This window comes from Struthio camelus, chromosome 22 (assembly GCF_040807025.1).
Source record: "Struthio camelus isolate bStrCam1 chromosome 22, bStrCam1.hap1, whole genome shotgun sequence".
NCBI classification, from domain to species: Eukaryota; Metazoa; Chordata; class Aves; order Struthioniformes; family Struthionidae; genus Struthio; species Struthio camelus.
The window spans coordinates 1,713,022-1,736,232 of NC_090963.1; the positions used below are offsets into that span (position 1 = coordinate 1,713,022).

General features: G+C 53.9%; 1 protein-coding gene across 2 annotated transcripts in view; it reads right to left on the bottom strand.

Moving 5' to 3' along the window:
• The window catches only part of DSCAML1 (DS cell adhesion molecule like 1), a 113,224-nt gene that overhangs the window by 82,493 nt on the left and 7,520 nt on the right, over positions 1–23,211 (bottom strand). For both annotated transcript variants that reach the window (XM_068916433.1, XM_068916432.1), the window contains exons 2-3: positions 20,724–21,041; positions 16,424–16,570 (exon numbers count right to left, since the gene is read on the bottom strand). In XM_068916433.1, the coding sequence (XP_068772534.1) occupies positions 16,424–16,570; positions 20,724–21,041 (465 nt within the window). The remainder of the gene's footprint in view (positions 1–16,423; positions 16,571–20,723; positions 21,042–23,211) is intronic.

The window sequence follows — 23,211 nt, forward strand, 5'->3', positions numbered from 1 at the left end:
TGAGGGCAGCCAGCGCCGCCCGGGCACACCTAGCAGGGCAGTCGGTTGGCACCAAATCCCTGCAAAAGCTTCCCGCGCCTTTGCGCTCAGCGGGTAGCGCAGCTACCCCAGGGGACGCACGAGAAGTTTGCGTGGTGATCTCCTGCAGCCCATGAAAATATAAAACCGGCTTCTTGCACGCACTCACATCTTTGGGCGGCTTTTGCATGGGGATACGCACAGACGCTAACGCTCCTAACCGCTCAGGAAGCAGCGACATTACGCAAAGCACCGCAATTACAGGCATCCATTTGGCATATGATACCATTAAGCCCATAGCATAACAATGCAAACAAAATGCAAGAGATCTAAGGCAAATGGACGTTAAATGACATCCGACAAGCAATTTCCAGTGGTGTCACCAGTTTTCATTGCCTGCAGCACAATGTTCCTCCAAGATGCAAATGAGGTCTGGTTTGCAGACAGAAGCAGCTACGAGCAATCAGCCCGGGTCTGAGCAGGGTCTGGCGAAGGCTGAGCGACAACTCGCGCAAAGTTTCTGATTTCTGCTACGACCAACGTTCCCCAGCAACGGGGGGATGAGGATCTGCGCTTCCCCTCCGCTGGCACGAGGGAGGCGCCAGCGTTGCCAGGCTGGGTACGGTCCGTTCAGTTTGCCAGCTTCCCCCGGCGCTCCTCTGTGCACAAGGGGCTGGTGCGGACCCTGAGGTCGAGCAGCAAAAGAGGATTCAACTGTTCGTCTCGGGACTTCTTGGCTGCCCTGAGCCAGTTCGAGTGGGTTTGTGCAGGGGGAGGCCGTGACAAGCTCACAGGAAGGACGTGCCCGGCAGAAGCCACGTAACCATTCCCTGCGCGGGTATTGCGCCTGCTGCACGCTTGAGACAGTAATTTTGTATTTGCAATACACATACACCACCCGACAGTCCCAGCCCCTGTGGTACCCAGAGGCAGGTCGCACGGCCAGCAGCCACGGCATGGCAAGAAACAAACAGCAACAGGCTCCCCGAGCCCTGACCGAGTCTCTGCAAGCATCTCCCGAGCAGAAGCAAAACCGAGAGGAGCTTTTCCACAAAGCTTCAACAGCGCCAACTTGCCCCGCTCAGCATCCCGAGCCTCCCCGCAGGCCCTGCGATAAACGGTTGCCTAGCCCCAGCGCCGCGTCCCGAGGCGGCTCTCGCTGTTTTGGGGCGAGCCCCTTTCTCTCTGCCTTTCCCTCGCGCAACGGCAGCGCCCGGCTGGCTCGGGCAACGGGAGCTCTGCCCCGGCAGCCCGCTCCGGCGGCACAGCGCCGCGCCAGCGCGGCCGTCGCGGCCCGAGGGAGACGGCGCGGCGGCGAGGGGGCCGGGGAGCAACCCCAGCGCCCGAGCAGCTGGAGGGGCGCACGTGAAACGCGGCGGCCGCTTGCGGCTCACAAACAGCAGGTACAGCTCGGCCGAGGCAATTTATAATTGCAGAGCTGCTTTCAACGGAAAGACCCAGAGCAGGCAACTGAGGCTCCAGAAAGGAATATTAAACACTGCAGAAATAAAAGGTATTGCTCAGGAGAAAACATAACAAGGCTGAAACCCAGCATGGTGCAGCCTTCAGATGAAATGGAGATGAGCAGCGAATGAATTGCTCCCTCTTAAGGGAATTTCTGGCTTTTTAAAAACACACTGCAAAAGCATCCTCTCGGCCGCGGCCGGCAGTTCCTCGCGACATGCCCCGCGCCGGGGCCGCTCTCCCTGCCGGGAAGCGGCAGCGTGCGGGAGCCCTCTGCCTGATAGCGGCCGGACTACAGCGCCCGGCCGGCACCCGCCGCTGCCGCGCAAACCGCTTCGCCCAGCAGCGCGGGGTGACAGCCCCCTCGCCTCCAGGTGACGGGGACGGTCTGCTCGGGACAGGGCGCACGCGCAGCAAACCCAAGCGCCCAAGAGATGCAGAAACACATCAGCTGCGAGGAGGAGCCGCCTCAGCCCAGGCAGGAGCCGAAAGCAAAGCGGCCAGCGGCCGGGCAGAGGGACCCTGGGAAGCCCCTTCCGCCTCCGCTTCTCTCCGGCCCTGCGTACCCCGCTCGCCGTACCAAGGGAATCTCAGTTTCGGTTAAAAATAACCCCAGTCTCTAGCCCTCCGAGGTGCAGAATAACGTGACCTCTAAAAATCCAGAAACTGAAAGGCAAAGCAAATGAGTCCCAAATTTGTCTACTCTATAAACGTCAGTTTCTTTTTGAAAAAAATGAATGTTTTTGATGAATGCTTTCTCGAACGCCTGCTTTTGGCAGTGCTGCCATCTGTGAAAAATCTATGCCACGTGTGCTATTAAGATTTCATTTCTGAGAGGAGCGCATAGTTCTTTTAATAAACGGTTAAAAAATTGTCCGGAGTCCAAAAGGCCAGCCGCTTGTTTACCCCAAGCGGCTTCTGTCACCAAGTAAAGCACCTTTGACTGAGCAGCTTATAGCCATCCCGACCACATACGGCTCCCCTCTGCAGCCCTCTAACAAGCAACATTTTCAGAAGCACTTTAGCTGTGTCAGGCACTTAGGAACCTAATCCCTATCGACTCTGAATGAGATTTATATTGCTGAATGGCTAGCTCACTTGTGGAAAAGGTCCCCGGGTCATACAGAGCCTTTCAAAGATTTCACCCGACATCCCCAGTCATTTATTAGCCTTCTAATACCATGCATCTACAAAAAGCACAAGATCATGGGGCAGCAAGTCAGCCTCCAGCCAAGAGGTGCCGTTACCCGAAGCGTTGGGAAGGGGGCGAGGATGCTACCCCAGCAAGGACGCAGGCTGGGCCCGCCAGCCTGCTCTCTGGGAGGTGCCGAGCCCCTGCAGACCATCTTGAAACGGCGGGCTGGGGGAAGGAAGGTGCCAATCTCCCCTACTTCCAGGCAGCAGACCGCCCGGAGCACAGCCCGGGGCGCGTTGCCCATCCGTGCCACAGCACAAATGGCAACCGCTAGTGGTAAAGGGGGGCCCAACTTCGGCGATGCAAGCTCCGAGGCTTCATGACTTATGAAATGGAGTCCTGAAATGGCTGGTGTATTTGTAGATCTGGTGCGTGACTAAATCACGAGGAACAATAAGATCTTTTTCCAGATTCGGCAAACATCAGTATAATAAAAAAAATTAATTATATGCTTGAACACATGCACCAGAGCAATGCCCTGTATTTTCTCCTAATTGTTCTCCAAGCCTTACAGAGCCACATTTAAATAAAAATGAAGCAGTTATTTAAACCGCAATTAAAGACGGAGCAATTTATTTTTAAACCAGAAATATCGTCAGCAGCGCAGAAGAGGAGGAAGCGAAGCCGCGCGAGGACCCCGCCGCGAACCAGGCGGGCCAGCACAGCGGAGGTGACGGAGCGCTGCCGAGGGCTGGCGGCAGGTACGCCTGCAGCGCAGGTGTTGGAGCAGCACTGCGCTCCGCCAGCCCCTCCGCCGCCACGCTCGCTCCAGCCGGCTCGCGCAGCTCCCGGACGCGCCAAGCGCCTGCTTTCGGTAGCTGCCCCAGCACCGCGCAGGTTGCATTGCTCTCCTTGCTCCTTCCTGGCCACGGGCTCTGGGCCCAGCACCAGCCCCTGGGCGGCATGGACCGCAACCACAGCGGCCTGAGTCCTCTGAGGCACAAACTGCAACCCAGAGAGCCCAGCTCAGCAGGGACACCAGCTCCTAGGAGCAATAACAGAGATGACTGGGTGGTAGGCCCAGGCAAAGGCTCAGCCCCTTCCATTTTGGGCTCTGCTCAGCCAACCGAGATCAGGTCCTCCCTGAGCAAACCTCGTTTCTGGGTCTTCCGCAGGGAAGCGGTGCCAGGCACTGAGGATGAGTTTGAGAGGCATCAACAGCACCGCTGCTCACTCTGCCCTATTGAGGGGCCTACCCCCACGTCCCTGAGGTCTCCTGGGCAGGACATCAGGAAATTCAGACCCACTAATCATCCTGGAGGTTTACACAGAAGCCTGGCCCTTCCCACCCCAAAGAGACCACCGTTAGACAGTGAGCAGCTCCAGGAGGAGGGAGCATCCTTTCACTAAAAAGGCTGCTGCTGCTCGGCTGGAAGGGGGCTGGGGAGGGAGGAAGAGAAGCAACCACAACAAAAACCCACCCTCTCTTTTCATAAGACAGCAGAATTTATCAGCCTGCAGCCCTTCACATCTGTCTCCTCATACAAAATGAAAGAGGCTTTGAAAAACAGAGGAGATGAAATAAAGCAGAGCCTGTGCGAGGAAGCTGGCATCTCTGCCACTGTCACCATGGCAGGAATAATGACCATGATTGTTTCTGCATCTGCGCGTGTGTGCAGGGAGGAGGGAGGAAAACGCACACCCACGCCGCCACCAGAGTGGCCCTCGGAGGGCAGGGGTGCCAGCCCCGGCGTGCACAACGAAGGCTGGCCACGCTCCTTGCGCACGCACACACTACTGCCTCTCTGGTGGGCAGTGCAGAGACCACGGCACACAGCAGGAACGGTTGTGGCTCTGCTAAGCGCGATGCTGGTTCCTCTCCCTCTGCACGCACCCCAGCGCCTTCTCTCCCCAGGCCAACATGAGACCCCAGGGGCAGGTGGCTCAAGCTCATGGAAACATGTGGCTTCAAAGCAAGTTTTGACCTGTGCAGCTTTCCCCACCCCTGGGCTTTGCTGCAGCAATCACTGCCCCGCTGCCTCAGCGGGCACAGCTCGCCGTGGAGATCTTGAGGGAGCACGATGGGAGCCAGCACCATCTTGACTCCATGAGATGACAATTAAAAATGAGGTATAAAAGGAAACAAAAGGCGTTCAGGCAGAGTGAAGGCTCTGAACACGCCAGCAAACAGCTGGTGAAGCAAACCCTCTCCCCTCCGAACACATTTATCAGAGCTGGCGTGGGCATTTTCAAAGAGCTATTTCAGTGGTTTCCAGGCCCATCAAGCTGGTACCAGCCTTACCAGGAAGCCCTGCAGAGAAGTCTGGACGCAGGTTTGCCTTGCGAGGACCCTTAGCCAAACCAGCACTTGGACAGGGCCAGGGCTCAAGAGTGCAGCTGCCCATTTGGCACCACCTCCCCCATCCCCCTTGCTAGGAGGTCCCCACAGCCCCTGCAAGGGTGCAATTCCTGCACCGTGTGCGCACACAGACCACCCTTGCCCGCAGGGCTGCCATCCATCACATCCTTTCCTTGGTCCAGCACCTTCAAGAGATTCATACCTTAAAGGATTTCAGCCCTCCTTGAGCAGGAAAGGTTTAAAAAAAGCACAAAAGGAAGCATTACAACTTGACAAACCTTGTCAACAGAGTCAGAACCAGAGCCCAGGTCATTTAGCAGGGACCTGTACGTCCTGAGTCCACTTATGCAGGCAATAAGGAGCAGCAACAAGTTCAGCAAGATACAGACAGCACACGTGTAGCACCAGGTTTCATTATACCGTTCAGCTCCACTGCTAGCTGCACCCTCTAGCCCTCTCTCAGGGGCTGCCTCAGAGACATCTCTCAAGGATACGCAGCGCACAGTCCAAGGGGCTCTGAGCTTCTCCAGGCAAAGCCAGCCTGCTCGAAAGGCAAAGGACACCCAACAGCACAAAAGGCTAATCAGCAGCTGGCTGCACCTGCAAGCCTGTCCTGCCCAGGAGCTCCCCTTGTCCTGGGTGCCAGAGGGGCTGCTCCTGAAGGCTCTGCTCTTCACCCCTACTACTAGTTCCCTGCAAAATCAGAATTTGCAATTCAGAGCGTGACCAGAACAAAATCAGTAACAGTGTGCAGAGGCACCCTGGGACTCAGAGCCCGTGCAACATATCTTGGTGACTGTCTGTAGCAGACTTTCTTCCTTGTGTCCCTTCCTGATCTCATCCTCCCCTGCTCTCTCCACTTAAAACCAGTTGCACATGGATCACCTCATTCTCATGCCAGAATCGTTGCTCAAAGTTTGCATCCAATGGATGGCATAGCTGTTGACTCTGAAAAGGCACCCTCCTCAGGCATTCCCCCGTGAAGTAACTCATGAAGCAAACAGCAGATACGCTCGCCACCCTTTGCTTTCAGGTACCTCCCACTGCACCCGTAGACATTCACCTCTTGCCTCTTCAGCTGTAAGATATGCCCATGTCCTGAATTTGCACGCCACCTACTACAGCAGGGACCTGGGTTCTCACCCCAGCAATGCTTGCCCTGCACTCGCTCTTCTCACCTCTCTGCCACTTGAAGCTTGACACCAATCCCAAGCCCACAGCAGCTGAGGCAGATGCAGGGCCAGCGGCACAAAATATGAAATGCATCTCTTGCTGGGTGTGGGGTAAGGTGTCAGGCAGAGATTTACAGCCCACGTGCCTCCCACGTCTGCTCCAAACCCACAGCCATCCATCCTGTGCTCACTGCACCATTTGTCCATTCCCTACAGCACAGCTATTCCTCAGGGCGGCAAAAGATTTACGCTTACGTGTACACAGAGATGGCTGCTCCAAGCAAGGAGGCTTGTCTGTATTTCACATCCTGGAGCTTGTCATGCCACGTTTGGCTAGCGCTCCATCGTCCTGCAGGGCTGGGAGCCGGGCAAGCCCATTACGTGGGACTCGGATGCCAAACGCTAGATCAACAGCGCCTTTCCGTCTCAGGCAACCATGTCCTTTCATGTCTGCCCTTCAGAGAAAGTAGTCAGACTTCCTTCCTCTGATCTCAAACCGAAGCATTTCTCTCCTGCAGAAGCCACAACAGCACAGCAGAAGCAACAAATAGCTGTAGCGCAGAACGGCCCAGGCAGTTTCGAGCAATGCTTCATTGGGGCACGGGGCATTTGAGACCTGCCGCATGGGAGACGAACAGCGTTGGTAGCATCGCCTGATCAAGCCTGCTCTGCAAAATTATGCCTCTCACACCCGTCTGGCAGGCGACAACGCGAGCTGGAAGGGGAAAATAACCAAAGCTGTGCCCAGAAAAGCTACCTCTAGAAATCTGCAGCTCTCCCGACCTTTAATCACAAGCGTTTTGTCACACAGGACCCTAAGGGGTTTCGTGACAGCCTCGTCTGTCCAAAGAGCTAGTTTCAAGCATCTCTAAAGTGGCATCCTGCAAACAGACTTCGCAAGGGACGCTGCAGCACAGACAGGCACGAGGAACATGTGGCAGCAGGGGAAGCACACCTGACAGTCCTCTGCTGTGGCTGCATTTGGGCCAATGCAATTATATCTCAATTAAACCTTGCCTGACCTATGAGACTTGGGCTGTTGTTCCGTGGGTGCATCTGGAAGGGACAGAGCGCTCGCTCCTCGCTACTCACATGCATTTTATTTACTTGTTTTAGTCCCTTTTTGGTGTGTGTGCATGTGTGTGAGATTGTCTCCAACGTGACTCTGCATTATCAGGGCTATAATGAGTCCTTGTTAAAATGGATTTGATGGAATAATTATATTCCAAAAAAACTGCAGGAAAGCTTTCTCCCCTCTTAAAGGGCAGGATCATCAAACGTTCTCGCCACATTATTTGCAGTCACACCTTCTGCTGCATCTGCTCCTTTTAAAATCTCTAACTCCAATCTGATCTGAATATATAAATCTGAATTATCACAGCAAAAGGAGATGTGCTCACACCTTTTTTTATCTGTTGCCATGGCGATTAGATAAAATTCACGCCAAGTCTCTGGGGAAGGATGAAATGATTTCAGACAGAATCTCACCCCACTTGGTGAGAATAACGCCTAGAGCTACTTCCCTCTGTAACAGGTCTGGGCACATGTCGCAGCCAGTGAGGGTGGCAAGGGGTGGGGGAGAAGCCTGGACACCTTTAGAGCAGTAGGGATTGACAGAGGAAAAGGTTTCGCAGTACGCCTAGACAGGGTGGGGTAGGACAATGCTCACCTAAATCGCATCAGCCTGTTCCATGGCGCAAGTCAACCAGCGCCAGGGAGAAGCTGCAAAACGCAGTTGAAAAGGCCACTTACTAGCCATTCCTTTGCCCGTTGGTCACCTCTTGTACCTCCAAGCTGTGTCTGCAGCTCGCCCCATGCACACGTCCAGCTGCCACCCAGTTGCATGGGGGAGCAAGCACAGGCAGGCGGTGAGACCTTTGCTCTAGAGGCTGGTGCAGCTGGGTCTCCCTCACTTCAGCAAGTGAGTCCTGCAGGCTCCTACCATCCTGCAGACTCCAGGAGCCAGGACAGAGCCAGTCCTGGGAAGGGAAGCTAGGCTGCCCGTCCCTCCTAACCGTTAGACAGCAGTGCATGTGGCCACCCAAGGCAGAAGATGCTTTCCAAGGACTGGCAGTCTTATCAGAGCTGGCCAGGAAGGTGGGCTGTGAGCCCCAGCAGCACCTTCCTCCAAGGGCCCCATCCTCCCACCCTGCACCCCGCAGAGGCCACAGGCTCTCTGTGCCAGCCAAGGCTGTGCTCCCGCAGCTCCCACCAGCAGGGTCCCTCAGCCCCCGAGCGCTGCCCCAGGCTGTACGGTGGCGGGTCACAGCCGGCCCCAGGCAGCTCCTTTGCTTGGGGACGCTCTCCAGGCACCGCGGGCACACCACGAAGCACGCCACGCAGAAGCGAAGGAGTCATGGAGAAGGTGGCACCCAAAGTCCTCCTGCCCAACTGCTCCACCCTTGCCCAGCCACCAGGATTTCCCTCCCCGCTCGCGCCAGGAGGGAGCAGGGCAGCGCACAGCCGCAGAGCTGCCTCCTCCCGTCGCAGAGGCTCAGCGGGGCTGAGCCGGGAGCGCTGCACAAAGCCACCGCGCGTGCCGCAGGTGACTGCCCAGGAGGGGCAGGCAGCACAGCTCGCGGCCCCGACGCGCTCAGCGCTGCCAGCCAGCTCCGACCGAACCAGCTGAGGGGGTTCTGCAGCCAAGCAAAACCAACCACGCAAAAGTACTAGCAGCCGGTAAATACCCTCAGGAACTGATCTCCTGTCTCCAAACCATCTCCACAAAGATGAACATACAAGCAAGGACTGCCTTTCGCCTCAGTGTTTATTCTGCCCCAGCTTCCAGCTTTTTTCCAGTAACACGCGACTGACAGCCCCTACACCAAGCCTATTGATACACGGACAACGCTCCATTATGTCCGTCCCGGCCCCGTCAGGCAGCGCACGCCTGTAGCTGGGGGAGAGCACAGGCACCACCACCTGTTTCCCCGCAGCGCCCGCGCCGTGCAGCAGCTCCAGCGCTGCGTAAAGGGACCTGCTGAGGCAGCATTAGACCCATAAATACTAGTGGTGGTTTTAATTTTCGGTAGCCTCATGCTGTCTCTCTAGACTCATTACATTTTGCGGCAGATTAAAACGGGATTGGTACATAGTTACACTTGCTTCTGATATTTTGGAGAGAAATCTTCCAAGGTACAGGAGAGGGGAGAGAAAAGCACATGTCACTGAGGTGAACGGGTATGTTTAACCATGAGAAAGCTGGTACCATTTTACTTCCTTCATCGCTAAACAGTTGCTGAGATGAGTTGAAGACTCCCGTAGACGCAGACTTCGACACTGTAGGGGATGGGGCAGAACGGGCTACTTAGATATCTAAGCTAACCCTATCTAGCTTAGATATCTAAGCTCTTTCTAGTGGCTTGGATATGGACTTAGTTTGATCTATCTAAGCTAAAGGGCGGCAGTTCAGTCAAAAACATGCACAGAAATCTACCTAAAATTTCTGCGGAATTAAGGAAATTTTTCCAGTTCCACCCTTTTGACAAGCTCTAAGTTTGGTTTTCAGGGAAGGGACCTGTGGTTAGCTACTGACTAAACAGCAGCCCTCAGAGGCTATGCATTAGGGTTGCTGCGAAAAGCAGCCCCCTAGAAACCTGTCTGCACCTTGCTGAGAAGTGTTGTACTTGGAGGTTTTTCCAATCCAGTCAAGTACATAACACTGAAGCATGAAACAGCAGCTCAGATCTGGGGTTGCCAGTCCATTGCTGCTTATTGCCTCCAAATAATTGCTCTTTCCATGCTGCCTCCATAGGTCATAGGCTGCCAAAAGTCAGGGAAGATGGAGAGAGGAAAACTGAAGCAACGCCGTCTTTGGCTACACCGCAAGGATCATACTTCTGCTAATATGCTGAGCCAACCCTGAGAACTTCAGCCCTGCGTGTGGCATGAAGCGACACCCACCTTTCGAGTCCCAGCCCAGCACTCACCCTTCGGAAGCAGCCCAGGTCCTAGGCCAGCAGCCCAATTCAGCACAACCAGGACAGAAGACTCACTTGTACCAAAGCAGACGTAGCTATACATACAACGCTCATCCAGCAGAGCAATAGCTCCGGCATCAACACGCTAACACACATGCTGCTCACAGCATCACAAGTGACATTTCACAAAATCAACCCAAGCTCAAATTGACATGTTTCCAGAAGAGGAGGGAGCTCATTGCCACAGAGGGGGGTCTGAACGTCTCAGAAATCCACTTTCTAGTGTCTCAAGTTAACTAACTACATCACTACTGTCTTTTGAGAAGTGTGGCCAGACACACTCCTATAGTGCCAGTATATATCTGATGATCCACCTTAGTACGACTGCTACATGCCTAGCTCTGCAGATCCTGTGACTGCTGAAACCAAGGTACATTTGCAACAATACCTGTAGAAAACAACACGCTGCCACAGAAGTTTCCATTTCTGTGTCACAGTAACTAGAGCACAGTGACTCCAAAGCAGCTTCAGTCACATATGCTAGCTCCTTCTTCCAGCACAAATCAAAATCATGGATTTGCTTCCTAGACGCCTCACATTAACTAGCCTGGAGACTGTGCTTTAAAAAAAAGCTGTTTACCAAGTTGAGTTCTTAAACTAGTTTATGGCAGGAGCATCTCCCTCTTCCCCTACAGAAGGAGGGGGACCGGTAAGATGCTCTGCTCAGCTGCAGTCCTCCTCCCCTCCCCTAAATATTAAGATTCATCAACAATCAACAACAGAGTTGAAAATCACAGCCTTGGTGCGAAGTGCAATCTTACACGCAGTCCACAATTTTGTAAGCACTGCTGTTTTTTTCTGAACAAGTACTAGCCTGCATTAAAAGGCAGATGCTGCATGTTTGCTACAAGGCTGAGAACTAAAGGCAAGATTGATTTTGATGTGAACACCCAAGTAAATGGGTTTTTGAAAACCCTATAATTTCTCTGCAACCCTTGACTTCACTAAACACACATTTTTGGACTACAGCACAGTAAGGTAGGCATTAAACAAAAATGAGCTACACTAATGATGATTTATGTGCAGGATAACCTCCTATAACAAATTTATCTTTGATTTGGGGGTAAGTTACAGTGTTGCCAAGTTAACCTAATAATGCAACACACTACCAAAATCCCCCTCCTGCAGCAGTGCAATACAGACACAAAGCACCTTTCCGCAATTGTTTTAAGATCTCTTCTAAAACAGACCCAGTAGGTGCTCCTGAAAAAGACATGCTTGTCAGGAACGAAATGGAAAGAAGTCAGGCAGAGACACCCACTGAAAGCAGAGCTCTTCTGGCTGTCAAGAGCCGCAATAAGAGAAGCAGCTATCTGAGCAACGTGCACACGCGCCAGGCTCTGTCCGCAGGCTCGGACTGAAACGATGCTGAACGAGGAGGCGAGGCAAACCTTGAACTAGAGGAGACACTGCACAGCGCTTGCCTTCAAAGCCACGTTTCTGTACTCGGCCAGGCAGGGCTGCTCATCCTGAGGCCATTTCAGCAAGCCCCTTTGGCACCAGCCCAAACCAGACCCTAAACCAAACAGTCCATCAGCCAGCAGCAAACTGCAACCAAAAGGGCGACAAGGATCTGAAGAGACAAGAGTCAGAAGCAAAGCAGCAGAGGTTGGGCTGTGGGGAGGGAGCAGCTGGTAGCTCTGTAATCCCAATTAAGCATGAAAAGAGCCCAAGAAATCTCGTAAAATGGCCACCCAACCCACTTAACTGAGACAGAGGCCGGAGCTTGCAAGGACACAGCAGCCCCTACAGAAACATTCGCTCCTCCTTGCAGAGGAGACTTTTCTCCTCCATTGCCAAGCTACAAAATATTTTACATTCCAGTGGGGAGAAAAGGAGAAAAGCTTTAAGGAAAGCAAAAACTTCCCATGAAAACACTCACTTAGTTTTCCACCATAGAGAGGTCTGGAGGAAGGTTTTTGACCAGCCTGAGAATTGGGAATTTATCCCTGATGCACCTAGACTTACTAGAGAGATGCACAATCCAGTTACAAAGTGCTAGAGAAAAATTTGGGGAAAAAAGTGAGCTGGGTACACTAATGTGAGGACAAAATGCTAGGTTTTAGAGCTAGCTTCAAACATGGCTTGGATTTACTTCTGAAAAAGCTGCAGTGCTCCCATAGACCTTTTCTTTTTGTGGGTGGACAGGAGCAGAGCTAGGTAGAGCTGTATCGGTACAACCACTTGATCTTGTAATCCACAGAGCATTTTTAGACAGAAAGAGAGCTATTAGGCCTCAGAACCACATCTCAGCTTTTTTCAAAACTCACGTCCTTCACTCAAAACAGCAGGGAACCCCTCCTTCACTCCTTGTCTGCCTTGCCAAGTACTAGGACGGAACCAGAAGTTCACCAGAGGTCAAGAAGAGACAGTGTTTTTGGTAACAGCAAAGCCACTTTTAGCTCTAACACAAGAGCAAGTAAAAAAAATAAGCTTCAGGCAGATACTATATTTGTAATCCAACAGCAAAACATGTTTGCTTGTGTTGACTCTGCACTGTAACACAATTTATATGTTCTGTCTTTAGGGTAATTATTGCTTTAGAATGTTAAAATCGTTCCACTCTAATTAAATCATCATATTAAAAAAAATCTACTGCAACAGCAAACTTGAGAACAAGTCCGGGTTAAGATCACGCAAGTGCATGGATGCTCAGTTCACAAACTTGGTGCTGAGGAAACGACTGTGCGCTTCGACCGAAGCCTGGACACCACTGCAAACGCCGTACTGCTCCCTTCATCCAAGGAGCAGGACAAAGCACGTTGCCGGCACAAAAGGCCTCTGAGGCAAGAAGGAAACTGAGGCAAGAGCAGCATTAGGACACAGACTTGTCCCCAGAGCAGAACACGTCATTGAGCTTTCCCAGAGGATCTGTCTGCACAGAGGGGTCCCCACCACCAGGAACCTCGCTCCACCCACGGGCAGCCCATCGCAGACTCTGGCACCTCCCCAGGGCCCAGCTGAGCCCTGGAAGTCATTTGTTTCCTCCTCTTTGCAGAAAAGGAACCACACTGCAGCACGGCCGGCAAATATATTAACACTAAGGAGCCAAGACGCCAGAGCAGACGAGCTCCGAAAGCGCTGGCGTGTTCTTGCAACAGGAACTGCCACAGTCCGTCCCAGCAAGAGGTGCTGAGGGAAGCAAGAGCTGAAGGGCCCTGGCAAAGCACTACTCACTTCATCGTTTGCAAAAAGCAGCTTAAGAAATCACTCAAAGTAATACAAACACTAAGCACATCAGTTGTGGTCCATATGGCACACCTGCACAGGACAAGTTCACTTCGGAGCAATCTCTAAAGTGCGTGGGGTTTTTGAGCACTCTTGGAAGTGGCCGACACAGCATTTTGCAGAAGCCACTGAGTTTAGAGAAAGCACTGCCAGTTAACACAGCACTAGCTGCCAAGGGACCAGCACAGCGAGTTTTGATGCTGAAGGCCTTCTCCACAGCCCGGTTGCTGGATGACACCTGTGAGGCACACCATCACCCTGCACCACAGCAGAGAAGGGGTACTGCAGACCAACTCATGGATTTCTGTCCTGCAGACAGGACTCAAATCCGCCTTGCAGTTATTCATTCACGTAGATGCAGCTGCTTCGCAGAAGCATGCTTTCTTTGAGCAGAGAAGGGCTGACAAGGCTGTGGTGCAACTCTGCACCCTACGAGAATGAGCCTTGCTTTTTCCAAACACCAGCTGGCTTCAGTGCATATCTCAGCACAAAAGCTTTGAAACAGGCTTTTCCAAAGGAGACCCAGAGATTCTCACCTACTGAAATGGAAAGGACACGACTGCAATATTTCCAACCATCCCAAAACGCCAGAAAACTTCTCAGAGAATGCAAGAAGGGCATTTGCAGAACAGAAAGGTCCCTTTCAGGGCAAGGGGCTGCTGCAGACCAGGGCTGGTTGCCTACCACCAGAGCAACCTGAGACCATCATCCTGAACTCCTGTCTCGGGGCAGACCACGCTCCCGAGGCAAAAGGTTTAATGTTACATTTCATCCCGAGACTGGCAGAAATGGGTCAGTGCTGGGGAGGAAGGGTGCTATAAACTAAAATCCTGACTGAGAGGAGGAAGTTGGCTCACAGCCCCAGATCTACAAACTGTAACAGGATCTGTGCCAGTGCCAAAAAGGCCCAGCCTCTGTCAGAAGGGGTCCCCTCGCTTGCCCGCTCAATCATTCAACATGACTGCTGCTTGTCACTTCACAGCAGCACCGGGTCAGGGCTACAGCCCCGGACTAGCGCCCCGTTGTGCAGGGTACTGTGCAGAGATGCCCCCAACGCATCGCAACCCCGGGGGCCGCGACCGGCCCATCATTCACGCAGCATAAGCCTGCACAGAAGGACGGAGAGCTGCGGCCGCCGGCACTGCCTGCCCTCCGTGGCCAGGCTGGCTTTTGGGCAGTGCCAAATCAGCAGGTTAGCTGCACACAGGTGCTGCCTCCACCACAGCCCCCAAGAGCAACCCTTCAGCCCCCTCCAGGTGAAGCACTTTGCACAATAAGCTCCTTAGAAAGAAACATCCCTTCAAGACTGATTAAAGGAAATCGCCTCTCATGCCTGATCCGCCCCTGCCCCAGTCTCCCAGCCACAGCTGGGCCACTCGCCCCACACCTCGCCGGGGAGCCCCTGCTCCCGAGGGGCATCCCCACAACACAAGCACTGCAACACTGAGCCCCAGAGGAGCACCAGGACTTACTGGCCTGTGAGCAAACATCCCCCACGGAGCGTTCACTATGGGCAAAATCCTTTAATTCTTTCTGGATCCCCCCAGGAAAGCAGTATTGATTGCTTTACTACTAGCTTACACACGCTGCACAGGGCGGTCAGCGCTGCCATCAATACAGTTGCTGAGGAGGGAGGCGAAAGGTCACCCCGGCACACGGGCACCGATGCTGGCAAACCTCTCCCAGCCTGCTCTGCCCATCGCACTCCCCCACACTGCTCCAGGGCTCCGGTTTGCCCAGCAAAACAGCATCAGCATCCCACCCCAGCACCCTGCAGCATCCTCTGTGCCCCCCGCAGGCTGCCAGCGAGGGCACCTCCCACTTTGAGCCGCTGCAGCCTTGCCCCAAAGAGCTCTGCTGCAGGGCTCCCGGCACACAGGGGCCCAGCCTTGCTCCCCAGGGAAGGGTCGCGAGGCAGCGAGTCGCAGGACAGCGCAGCTGCCTGGATGCAGCAACATGTTGAGCCCACCACCTCCCGTGCCGCTCATGTCGTGCGGGAGAGGGGAAAGGCCTGGATCAAGGGCTGCCTGGCCCCACGGGGACTTGGGAAGCTCTGTCCCTGCCACAAAGGGATGGGGAACACCCTGCCAGCACTCTGCAGGCACCAGCCCAGCGCTCTGCAGTGGGCTAGCACGGCCCGAAGCTCTCGGTGACCCTCCTTATCCCGGCTCCAGGCAGTCAAGCCTTGCACTGAAAGGCTCTGGGGCTTTTTCAGAAGGCCTTGGCTCTGCTGCCCAGCTGGGCCCGGGGAGCTAGCTGCCTCTTCCTGGACAGCAGGAGCACGGAGCATGCCAGCACCCTGCAGAACCGAGCGTTGCCCTCAGCTGCCAGCGATTTCGCCCAGTTCTACACAGTGGCAAAACAGCCAGAGCTGCGAAGTCTCTGCAAAGAAACCCCCAACTACCATCCTTCCCTCAGGTTTCTTGCACACAAATCAAAGTACACCAGCATCAGTGCTGAATGGGACACGCACTGGCTGAAGAGTCAGACTAATGCAAGCAGATCATGCTGGCACTGGGAAAAGGTAGGAGGCCAAATGGCTTCCGGGGGCCTACACAAGGAAGCAGCTCAGGATGCCATTTCTACCAAGTTGCTTCAAACATGGCTGGAGCAGTTGTAAAAGCTCAAGGGAGCCCAGAATATTTCCTTTTGCCTCACCCTAACAGTGAAAATCAGCTCCGAGTGCAGAAAAAGGGGGCTGAGAGCAGGGACAGACTGCCTTCCTACTGTCCAAACCCCAGCTGTCCCCTACCCATCGAAGGGAGCTAGTCACAGGCATGCAGGAGAAACCAGGAAGCAAAGTGCTTGTTGTCATGCTTACCAACACAGCTGTGAGCCCTGTAACACACACAGTACTGGCCTTAGCTCCAAGGAGACCCCAAACACAGTGCATCTGCTCACACCACGTGGGTTTCCCAGGATGAAGCCACAAGGCAGTCATCAATAAAAGCCTTTGCTGTGGCAGCCCAGGCACAGATGATAAACCAAAAGCGACCTCCGCAACAGTGGGTTTCACAGCCGGCAAAGCAGGTCAGAGTTGCCAAGAGAGCAGTGGCTCCTCTCTTACCTGGGATGATAGAAACGGTGTCTTTCTCCCAGGACACAACACTAACATATTCCTGCACTGATGAGGGGATGAGGCACTTGAAAACAGCCACGTTTCCACGCATCGACCTTTGGTCCTCCACACGAACGGTGTACGGTTCCCTGAAAACTAGAGAGAAAAGCAGATGGTTGGTAGCATGACAGTGCCAGAAGACGACAAAGCTTCCTTCTGCTTGAATACCACATTTCCCAAGCAAACCAACCCACCCAGCAACAAATTGCTTCCATCCAAAGCACCTGGCTCACCCCAGCATTAGCCAGGAAGCAGGGACAGAGAAAAGTTAGACATTTACCTCCTCAACCCTGCAGTTGCCGATGCTCAGTCTAGTCCCTGTCCCAGGGTACCCGATCCACACCGCAGCAGACTCTGCCTCCTCCCTCCGCGGGCAGCTGGTCTGCGGGTAGCTCCACAGACCCCGCACCATCCGCGCTCAGTCCTGCACCCCTCCCCGGGCAAGGCGCTGGTTCTCCTTCGATACCCGCGCGCTGGGGCTTAGAGGGCGGAGGCGACGCCTGGCCCAGCTCCTGCTGCTGGGATGTTTTGCAGGAGCCCCCAGCTTGACCAGAACTTGTCACAAAGGGCAGAGTTGCCAAGCTGAGGGATTTGTATTTTACTAAAGCTGCTAAGGCAGAGTTTTCCAGCACCCAGATTTCAGTACAGCAACCAAGGGCACTCAGTAGCTATAGTGTTCCACCCTCTTACCTTGAAGGTACTCATTTCACTGGCCGATGCAGGCTGAATATGCAGTAGTGAGACACCTGCTAGAGAAAACCCGTGACACAACCTGACACCCTCCTAAAGCCCAGGGGAGGCACACTTAGGGAAGCAGAAGGCAACTCTGCAAGTTATGCAGTGGTGAGGGCCCCGAGCAGTGAGCTGTCCCCACCGCATGCCCTGCCCACAGGGACACAAGCACCCCACTGAAGACTGCACAGTGTCAAGACACTCCCCAGTGCCTCAATGACTTGTGCAAAACCCCTCACCAGCACTCACTAGACAAGCTGGATCTGCCAAGCCTCTTCAGGAGCAAAACGATGTCAGCACTCCAGAAGCAAATACCGTATACACCTAAAGTTTGAGTACAAAAATGCACCTCCTTACTGTGATAAGGATTCTGTCCTGGAAGACACTGGCACCTGTGTGCTGCTACCATTAGACAGAAGCGTTTGCTTGGTCATTTAACGACACCCCTTGGCCAGAACAAAAGCAGCTCAAATCTCAAGATAAAAGTCCAAAAGTTTCACAGCCCCAAAAGGAAGACGCTGCTCTCGCAGCATGGAAAGCACTTATTGACAATGCATCTCGTATGTCAAATACACAAGCAAGCAGCAGGAGGGCGATCGTGTTCCCACCTCCATTCCCCTGGCTTTCAGGGCACACTGCTTTGCTGCAAGAGGTCAGGATGGCAATTTATAGGCAAGCACATCCCAGGCTCCATCTCTGGGAAGCCCAGTGAAACTTTCCAGCAGGCTCTGCACACCAGCAGGCCGGCAAAGGAGACATTAAACACCCATAAAGCAATAAATGACAAGCTGCTGTAGGAGCTGCCCCACCTTAGCTACTCCTGCGTAAGCTGCCCGTCAGCAGCTCACTCACCCTCTCACCCAGCAGCGCTGAACCCCAGCTGCTGCAGGAGGCCCCCGCCTCTCACCCAGGGTGGCAAAGGCAGTGAAAGAGGGTTCAGAGAGGCCTTCAACTCGCTGATTATTTATTCAACACACCAGCTGGGCACTGAGCTTTGCAGCCAGAGGGCATAGTGCCTGCCCAGCCCCAGACTGGAGCAGGCATCCCTGCTGCAGAGGTGCTGGGAGGAGGAGGGCTGGCAGAGCAAGGATACAGGAGCAGCCTACAACAGAAAGGGACTGCAGAGCCCAAGCAGATTAGCCAGCAAAAGCCTCCTAAATCACATGGAGCAGGAGGTTTATTCACAGGCTTTAAAGGCCAGCAGGGACCGTGATGACCATCCAGTCTGGCTTCCTGCACAGTCAAGGCTCTGCATCCACCCCCCAGCCGACAGCAGACTCGGCATGCAGGCACCCACCCTCTGCTCGCCTATGGCTTCCCAGGGCATCCTTCAACCGAAACACAAGAGCTACCACTACTCTGAAATGAGCCAGCCTCCACGCACTGAGGCTTCCTTTGCTTCTTCCTGCAAGTTTAGAGCTGTCTGTGCCCAAAAAGGTAATTTAAAAATCACAACTAGCACACTCAAAACTTTCCATTGGCTAGACAAAAGAGCCTGATATTCCATGTGCTATCAGGTTTTTCCAAAGCTTTGCGATTTTCCCAATTATTCTTCTTTGTTTTTAACTGGGCTTTATTTGCTTCCTTTGTACAGCCGAAATTGTCTTCACTTGGTGTATTGCCATTACAAAGCAGCAGAGAGCAACCGGGACACAAGACAACAGGATGGAAGCAGAAGCAGAGGAAGGTTTCACAGCCATTTCCAAATGCCATAAAGCCAAAGCAGTTCAAGCTGCCACAGACTGAGCCCTCCCGGTGATCCTCTGAGCGCCCTGCATAAGGCTCTCCACTACAGCCTCGGGTCTCATGCTAAGGAGACAGAGAAGGTTGGACTCCCAGCCAGGCACATCCGCTCAAATCCCACTCACAGCAATGCTGCATTAAACCCAGTATTTGGAGAGGGGGACCAGAGGACTCCGCTCCGCCACTGACCTGCTACGTGATCTCCAAGGAGTCCATACGACCTACATTTCTCCGTGAGAAGGCCACAGCTGAGGCTGACTGCCTGGCAGGACGGTAAAGACTGGAGGCAAGTTCTTCCCTGGAGCACGGCCAGGACACAAACTTCCCAAACACCAACAGTAGCCAACCTTGCTGCACGAGCCCTGGAAAACTGAGCCTGCTGTCCCAGGTGCTGCTACTCACCCTGGCCCACCAGAGGCTAAGGAGCAAATCAAGGGACCTTCCCCAACACTGGCTTCCCTCTGCACCAGGAGGGCCACAGCCTCCCGACAGAGGCCCGCACGAGAGCTAGCCGAGGTCCTGCCATACCTAAACCACACAAGCTACCTGTTGCACGTCCGCATTTATTACATCCCTATCTGCTGCTGTCTGTCCTCCCCGCTGGGCTGCGGTTTATAGCTAACCTGATAATGCTGGTAAATAATTCACTCTGGAGAGGGGGTTAATACCCATTTACTCTGCAGTACAAGGTATTAAAATAAAAAACCCTGTAGTCACTCCTGTCATGTTCCCTCTGCTAGCCCTGCTTTTAATAGGTTACATAATGAAGCCATTCCTTGGCTATTAGCCCTACTCAGCCTGGTCAATAATTTACTATAATGGCTTTTGAAATCAGCTCTTTGCCATTTTCCTTTTTTTTCCCCTTAATAAGCGTCAGTATGTTTGGGCTAGATGCTGCAATGGGGACAGATAGGTTTTGGAAGGGCTATGGGACACCAGTACAGGGGGTCTCTCCACTAAGTACAGATGCAATCCAGGTCCTCACGTGGCTATGAAGAGACCCCAAGCACAGCTGGGTGCGACAGTATGGTCTGGAAGGGGGACGACCTCTCCTGCCCCAAGGCTGCAGCCGCACCGTTGCCACCAGGCACTAGCTGGAGGCACCAAAGCTGCGTGTCTCTTCCCTGCTGGTTGTCACTCCATAGTGCTCTCCCTGCCAGTACAGGGCCCAAATTACAGAGCTTGCTCTCAGCTTGGGTAGGATGCAGTTTTGTAAACATGTATTGGCAGGCCATCTCCTGTTTATCCAACACCCTGCCCTTATGTTTGCTATCTGTCCATGCAGCAATCGATCCCTGTGCAATAGGCCACCACAGTCCCAGTTCTGTGCTTCACCAGTTCTCCTTCCAAGCTCAGGAACAGGAGCACTTAACCCAGCAGCACCTTTCAGCAGAGCCCACCAGACTCAGGAGCAGAGAGGCTTCGCAGAGCAGCCCCCTTGCGAGTGAGCAGGGACTCGTTCCTGCTGCTCTTCACAGGTGAAGTGCAGAAAAGTGCTGAAAACACCTTGTCCAAGGCCACACCGTTGGCAGCAGGACTCCTGGGTCCTAGTCTCAATTCAAAACACCCCAGCTCCTTCTGTCAGACAAGAGCACTGCTGTCCCAATGCCAAAGTGCTGTCAATCAACAGGATCACCGTCCCACGGCAGATATGCCAGGTAGACACAAAGCCAAACAGGGTCTGCTGAACAGGCTAGCCAACAGACTATGGAGAAGACTAGAGAGCTGCCAGCACGCCCTTCCAAGCCCCAGCACCCCCACAGAAGGCTCCTACCTGCTTTAACCCGGATATTTGGGCTCCTGATTTTGCCTGCCGAGTTCTCTGCAGTGCAGAAGTAGTCGTTGTCGTGGATAAAGCTATTGAAGGCTGACGGCGAGAAGGGGTAGAGCTGCAAAGTCCCATTGGCATGGACATGCCGGATGTGGGGCACATCGTAGATGTCGTCGCCTGTGGCGAGGTACCACCGAAGGACAGCACTGGGTGACCCTGCTGCCGGGCAGGGGATCACCACCCCCACTGTGCTGGAGAAGGTAACCTGCTGGATAGAGTCGTTCACAAAGTAGAGGCTGGTTCCAACATCTTCAGCATGTGCTGTGGAGAAAGCAGAGGCCACAACGGCAGGGAGTTACTGCAGGCATCACTACCGCTCCCAGCAGGGCTGCCCCAGGAGCTCAGCCCCTGGACCACGCACTTGGCAGAGCCGAGCCAAGTAGCCGAGAAAGCATCAGTGCACAGACTGGAAGCATAAAGGCCACCTTCACAGGCCAGTGCTCTTGCCAGCAATACGGATCAGGGATCACAAGCAGCTAACCAGGATAAATAGGGGCTGTGCAAGCAAGAAAAGGTGCCCACGGTAGGATGCCTCATGCCCAGGTCTCCCCAAAGCCTTCCCCAGGGTCAGGAGCCCAAAAGAGGGAAGGGGCAGTGTGAAGACGCCTTCCCACAAGCATGCTCCTCTGCCAGATGATTAGCCCCAAATCACTAGCATGGTGACTGAAGGGGAAACACCATCCTCCCAGGGCCCTGGGGGTGTACACACACACGTAGCACAGGCTTCTGTGCCGCAGCACCACAGGCCCAAGGACACACGCATGCTAGAAACGGCTTCCTCTGTGCAGCTCTGCACAGCAGCTGCCTGCACCCGGCACTCAAACGCAACAAATCCTTTTTCTACTACAAACCCGAACATCCTGCAGCCCAGAGCAGCAGATGGCCAGCACCCCGATACCCCATCGGCTCTCCAGCTTGGCTGCAGCCAGGCTGCAGCACAGACTGTCCAGGGGCCATGCTGGCACTATTCGGACCGAGCCTCCTCCAAGCAGGGCGGGCATCTCTGCCCGCCATCCCACCACTCCAACACTGCAGCCACAGCCCACGGGAGGGGGACAGGAAAGCCACGTTCGGTGTTGCTCTCTTTCCAGAGCCAGAGGAAAGGGAGGGCACATAGGGAGAAATTCCCTTCTCGTCACCTCGCACATAAGCCTTCGCAGCTCCCAAGGCGCTGCCCCAACCATAGCAGGACATCGACCACAGCGAGAAACCCAGCATCACCCTGCCCTAACTACAGGCTGCTGCCTCACTCCAGGCCACGCTGCACCATCCAAGCGGAGGCAGAGGTCTCCAGGCCACAGTCCAAGGCAGAGGATCCCAACCACCTGGACGCCCAGGAGAAGCCTTCTGGAGCAACTGCAACAGCTATAAAAAAGCACTTCCCTTCAATAAATGGGAAAAGAGCTTTTCACCCAACTCCTCCAGTCTCTCCTTCCCACTCCAGGACCAGCTCCCTTCTCAACCAAAGCAAGCAAAATTTGCTATAAATAAGGATGAGGCCCCCAGCCACTTAGATCCGGTTTTCTTTTTTTAGTTGCACTCTTTTCCAAGTGGGCGGAAGGACACTGATACAGAAAGCGGCCCTTGGCGGGGGTGTATTAATAGCTCTGGCTGAGAACACCACTTGTGGTGCCGCAGAGCCAATAAGCAAATAACTACCGCACTGTTGGTTTAAAACAAGTCACAGGGGACCCTCCCTGACCTCAATTTCTTTAGCTTGGGGAGGAGGGGACAGGAGTGGGGGGAGAAAAAAAAATAGTCTCATCTGTATGAATATTCTTATCTTAGCTCCAAGCCGCCCCTTCAGGGAGAGTGCATCATGGTTGCTCATTTGAGGAAAGGCTATTTAAGTGTTATTGGCCACAGCAACTCGCATCCCACTGCAAAGCTGTCCTCCAGCGCCTTCCTCCCCCAGAACACACTCGCATCTTCCTCAGAAGGGTGTTGGGAAGTGTCTTCCTTCCCCGGCTCAGCATTGGGCTGCCAGCTTGCTTCATGCCTTCCTCAACCATGCCAGGAGAAGGAAGTCCAAACCACCTCACCCCTTCCCAAAGGGCAGCCCAAGCACATCCATTTTAGAGAGCAAGGCTGAGGCCCAGCACACAAACTCCCCTGGAGCAAGACACCAGGAAGTGAAGTCCTCAGCATCAGCAAACCCACCCTCCTGCCCGAGCAGCTGCCCTCCACACCAGCACGGAGCCCCTCCCAGAGCGGAGAACAATTCCCAAGCCCCCTGCTTCAACCACTGACAATTTTCTCCCCTCTGATCTTCTCCCAGCTGGGAATGCAACCTCATGCTTCTTTCACCACCCATTACATCAGAAGCAAGATAGCCTGTTTCTTGTCCTCCACATATTCTATGTCAAAATAGCATCTACGATGACAGACGTTGCCTCCTCTGGCTACCCAGAGCCCTACATCAACATCCCAT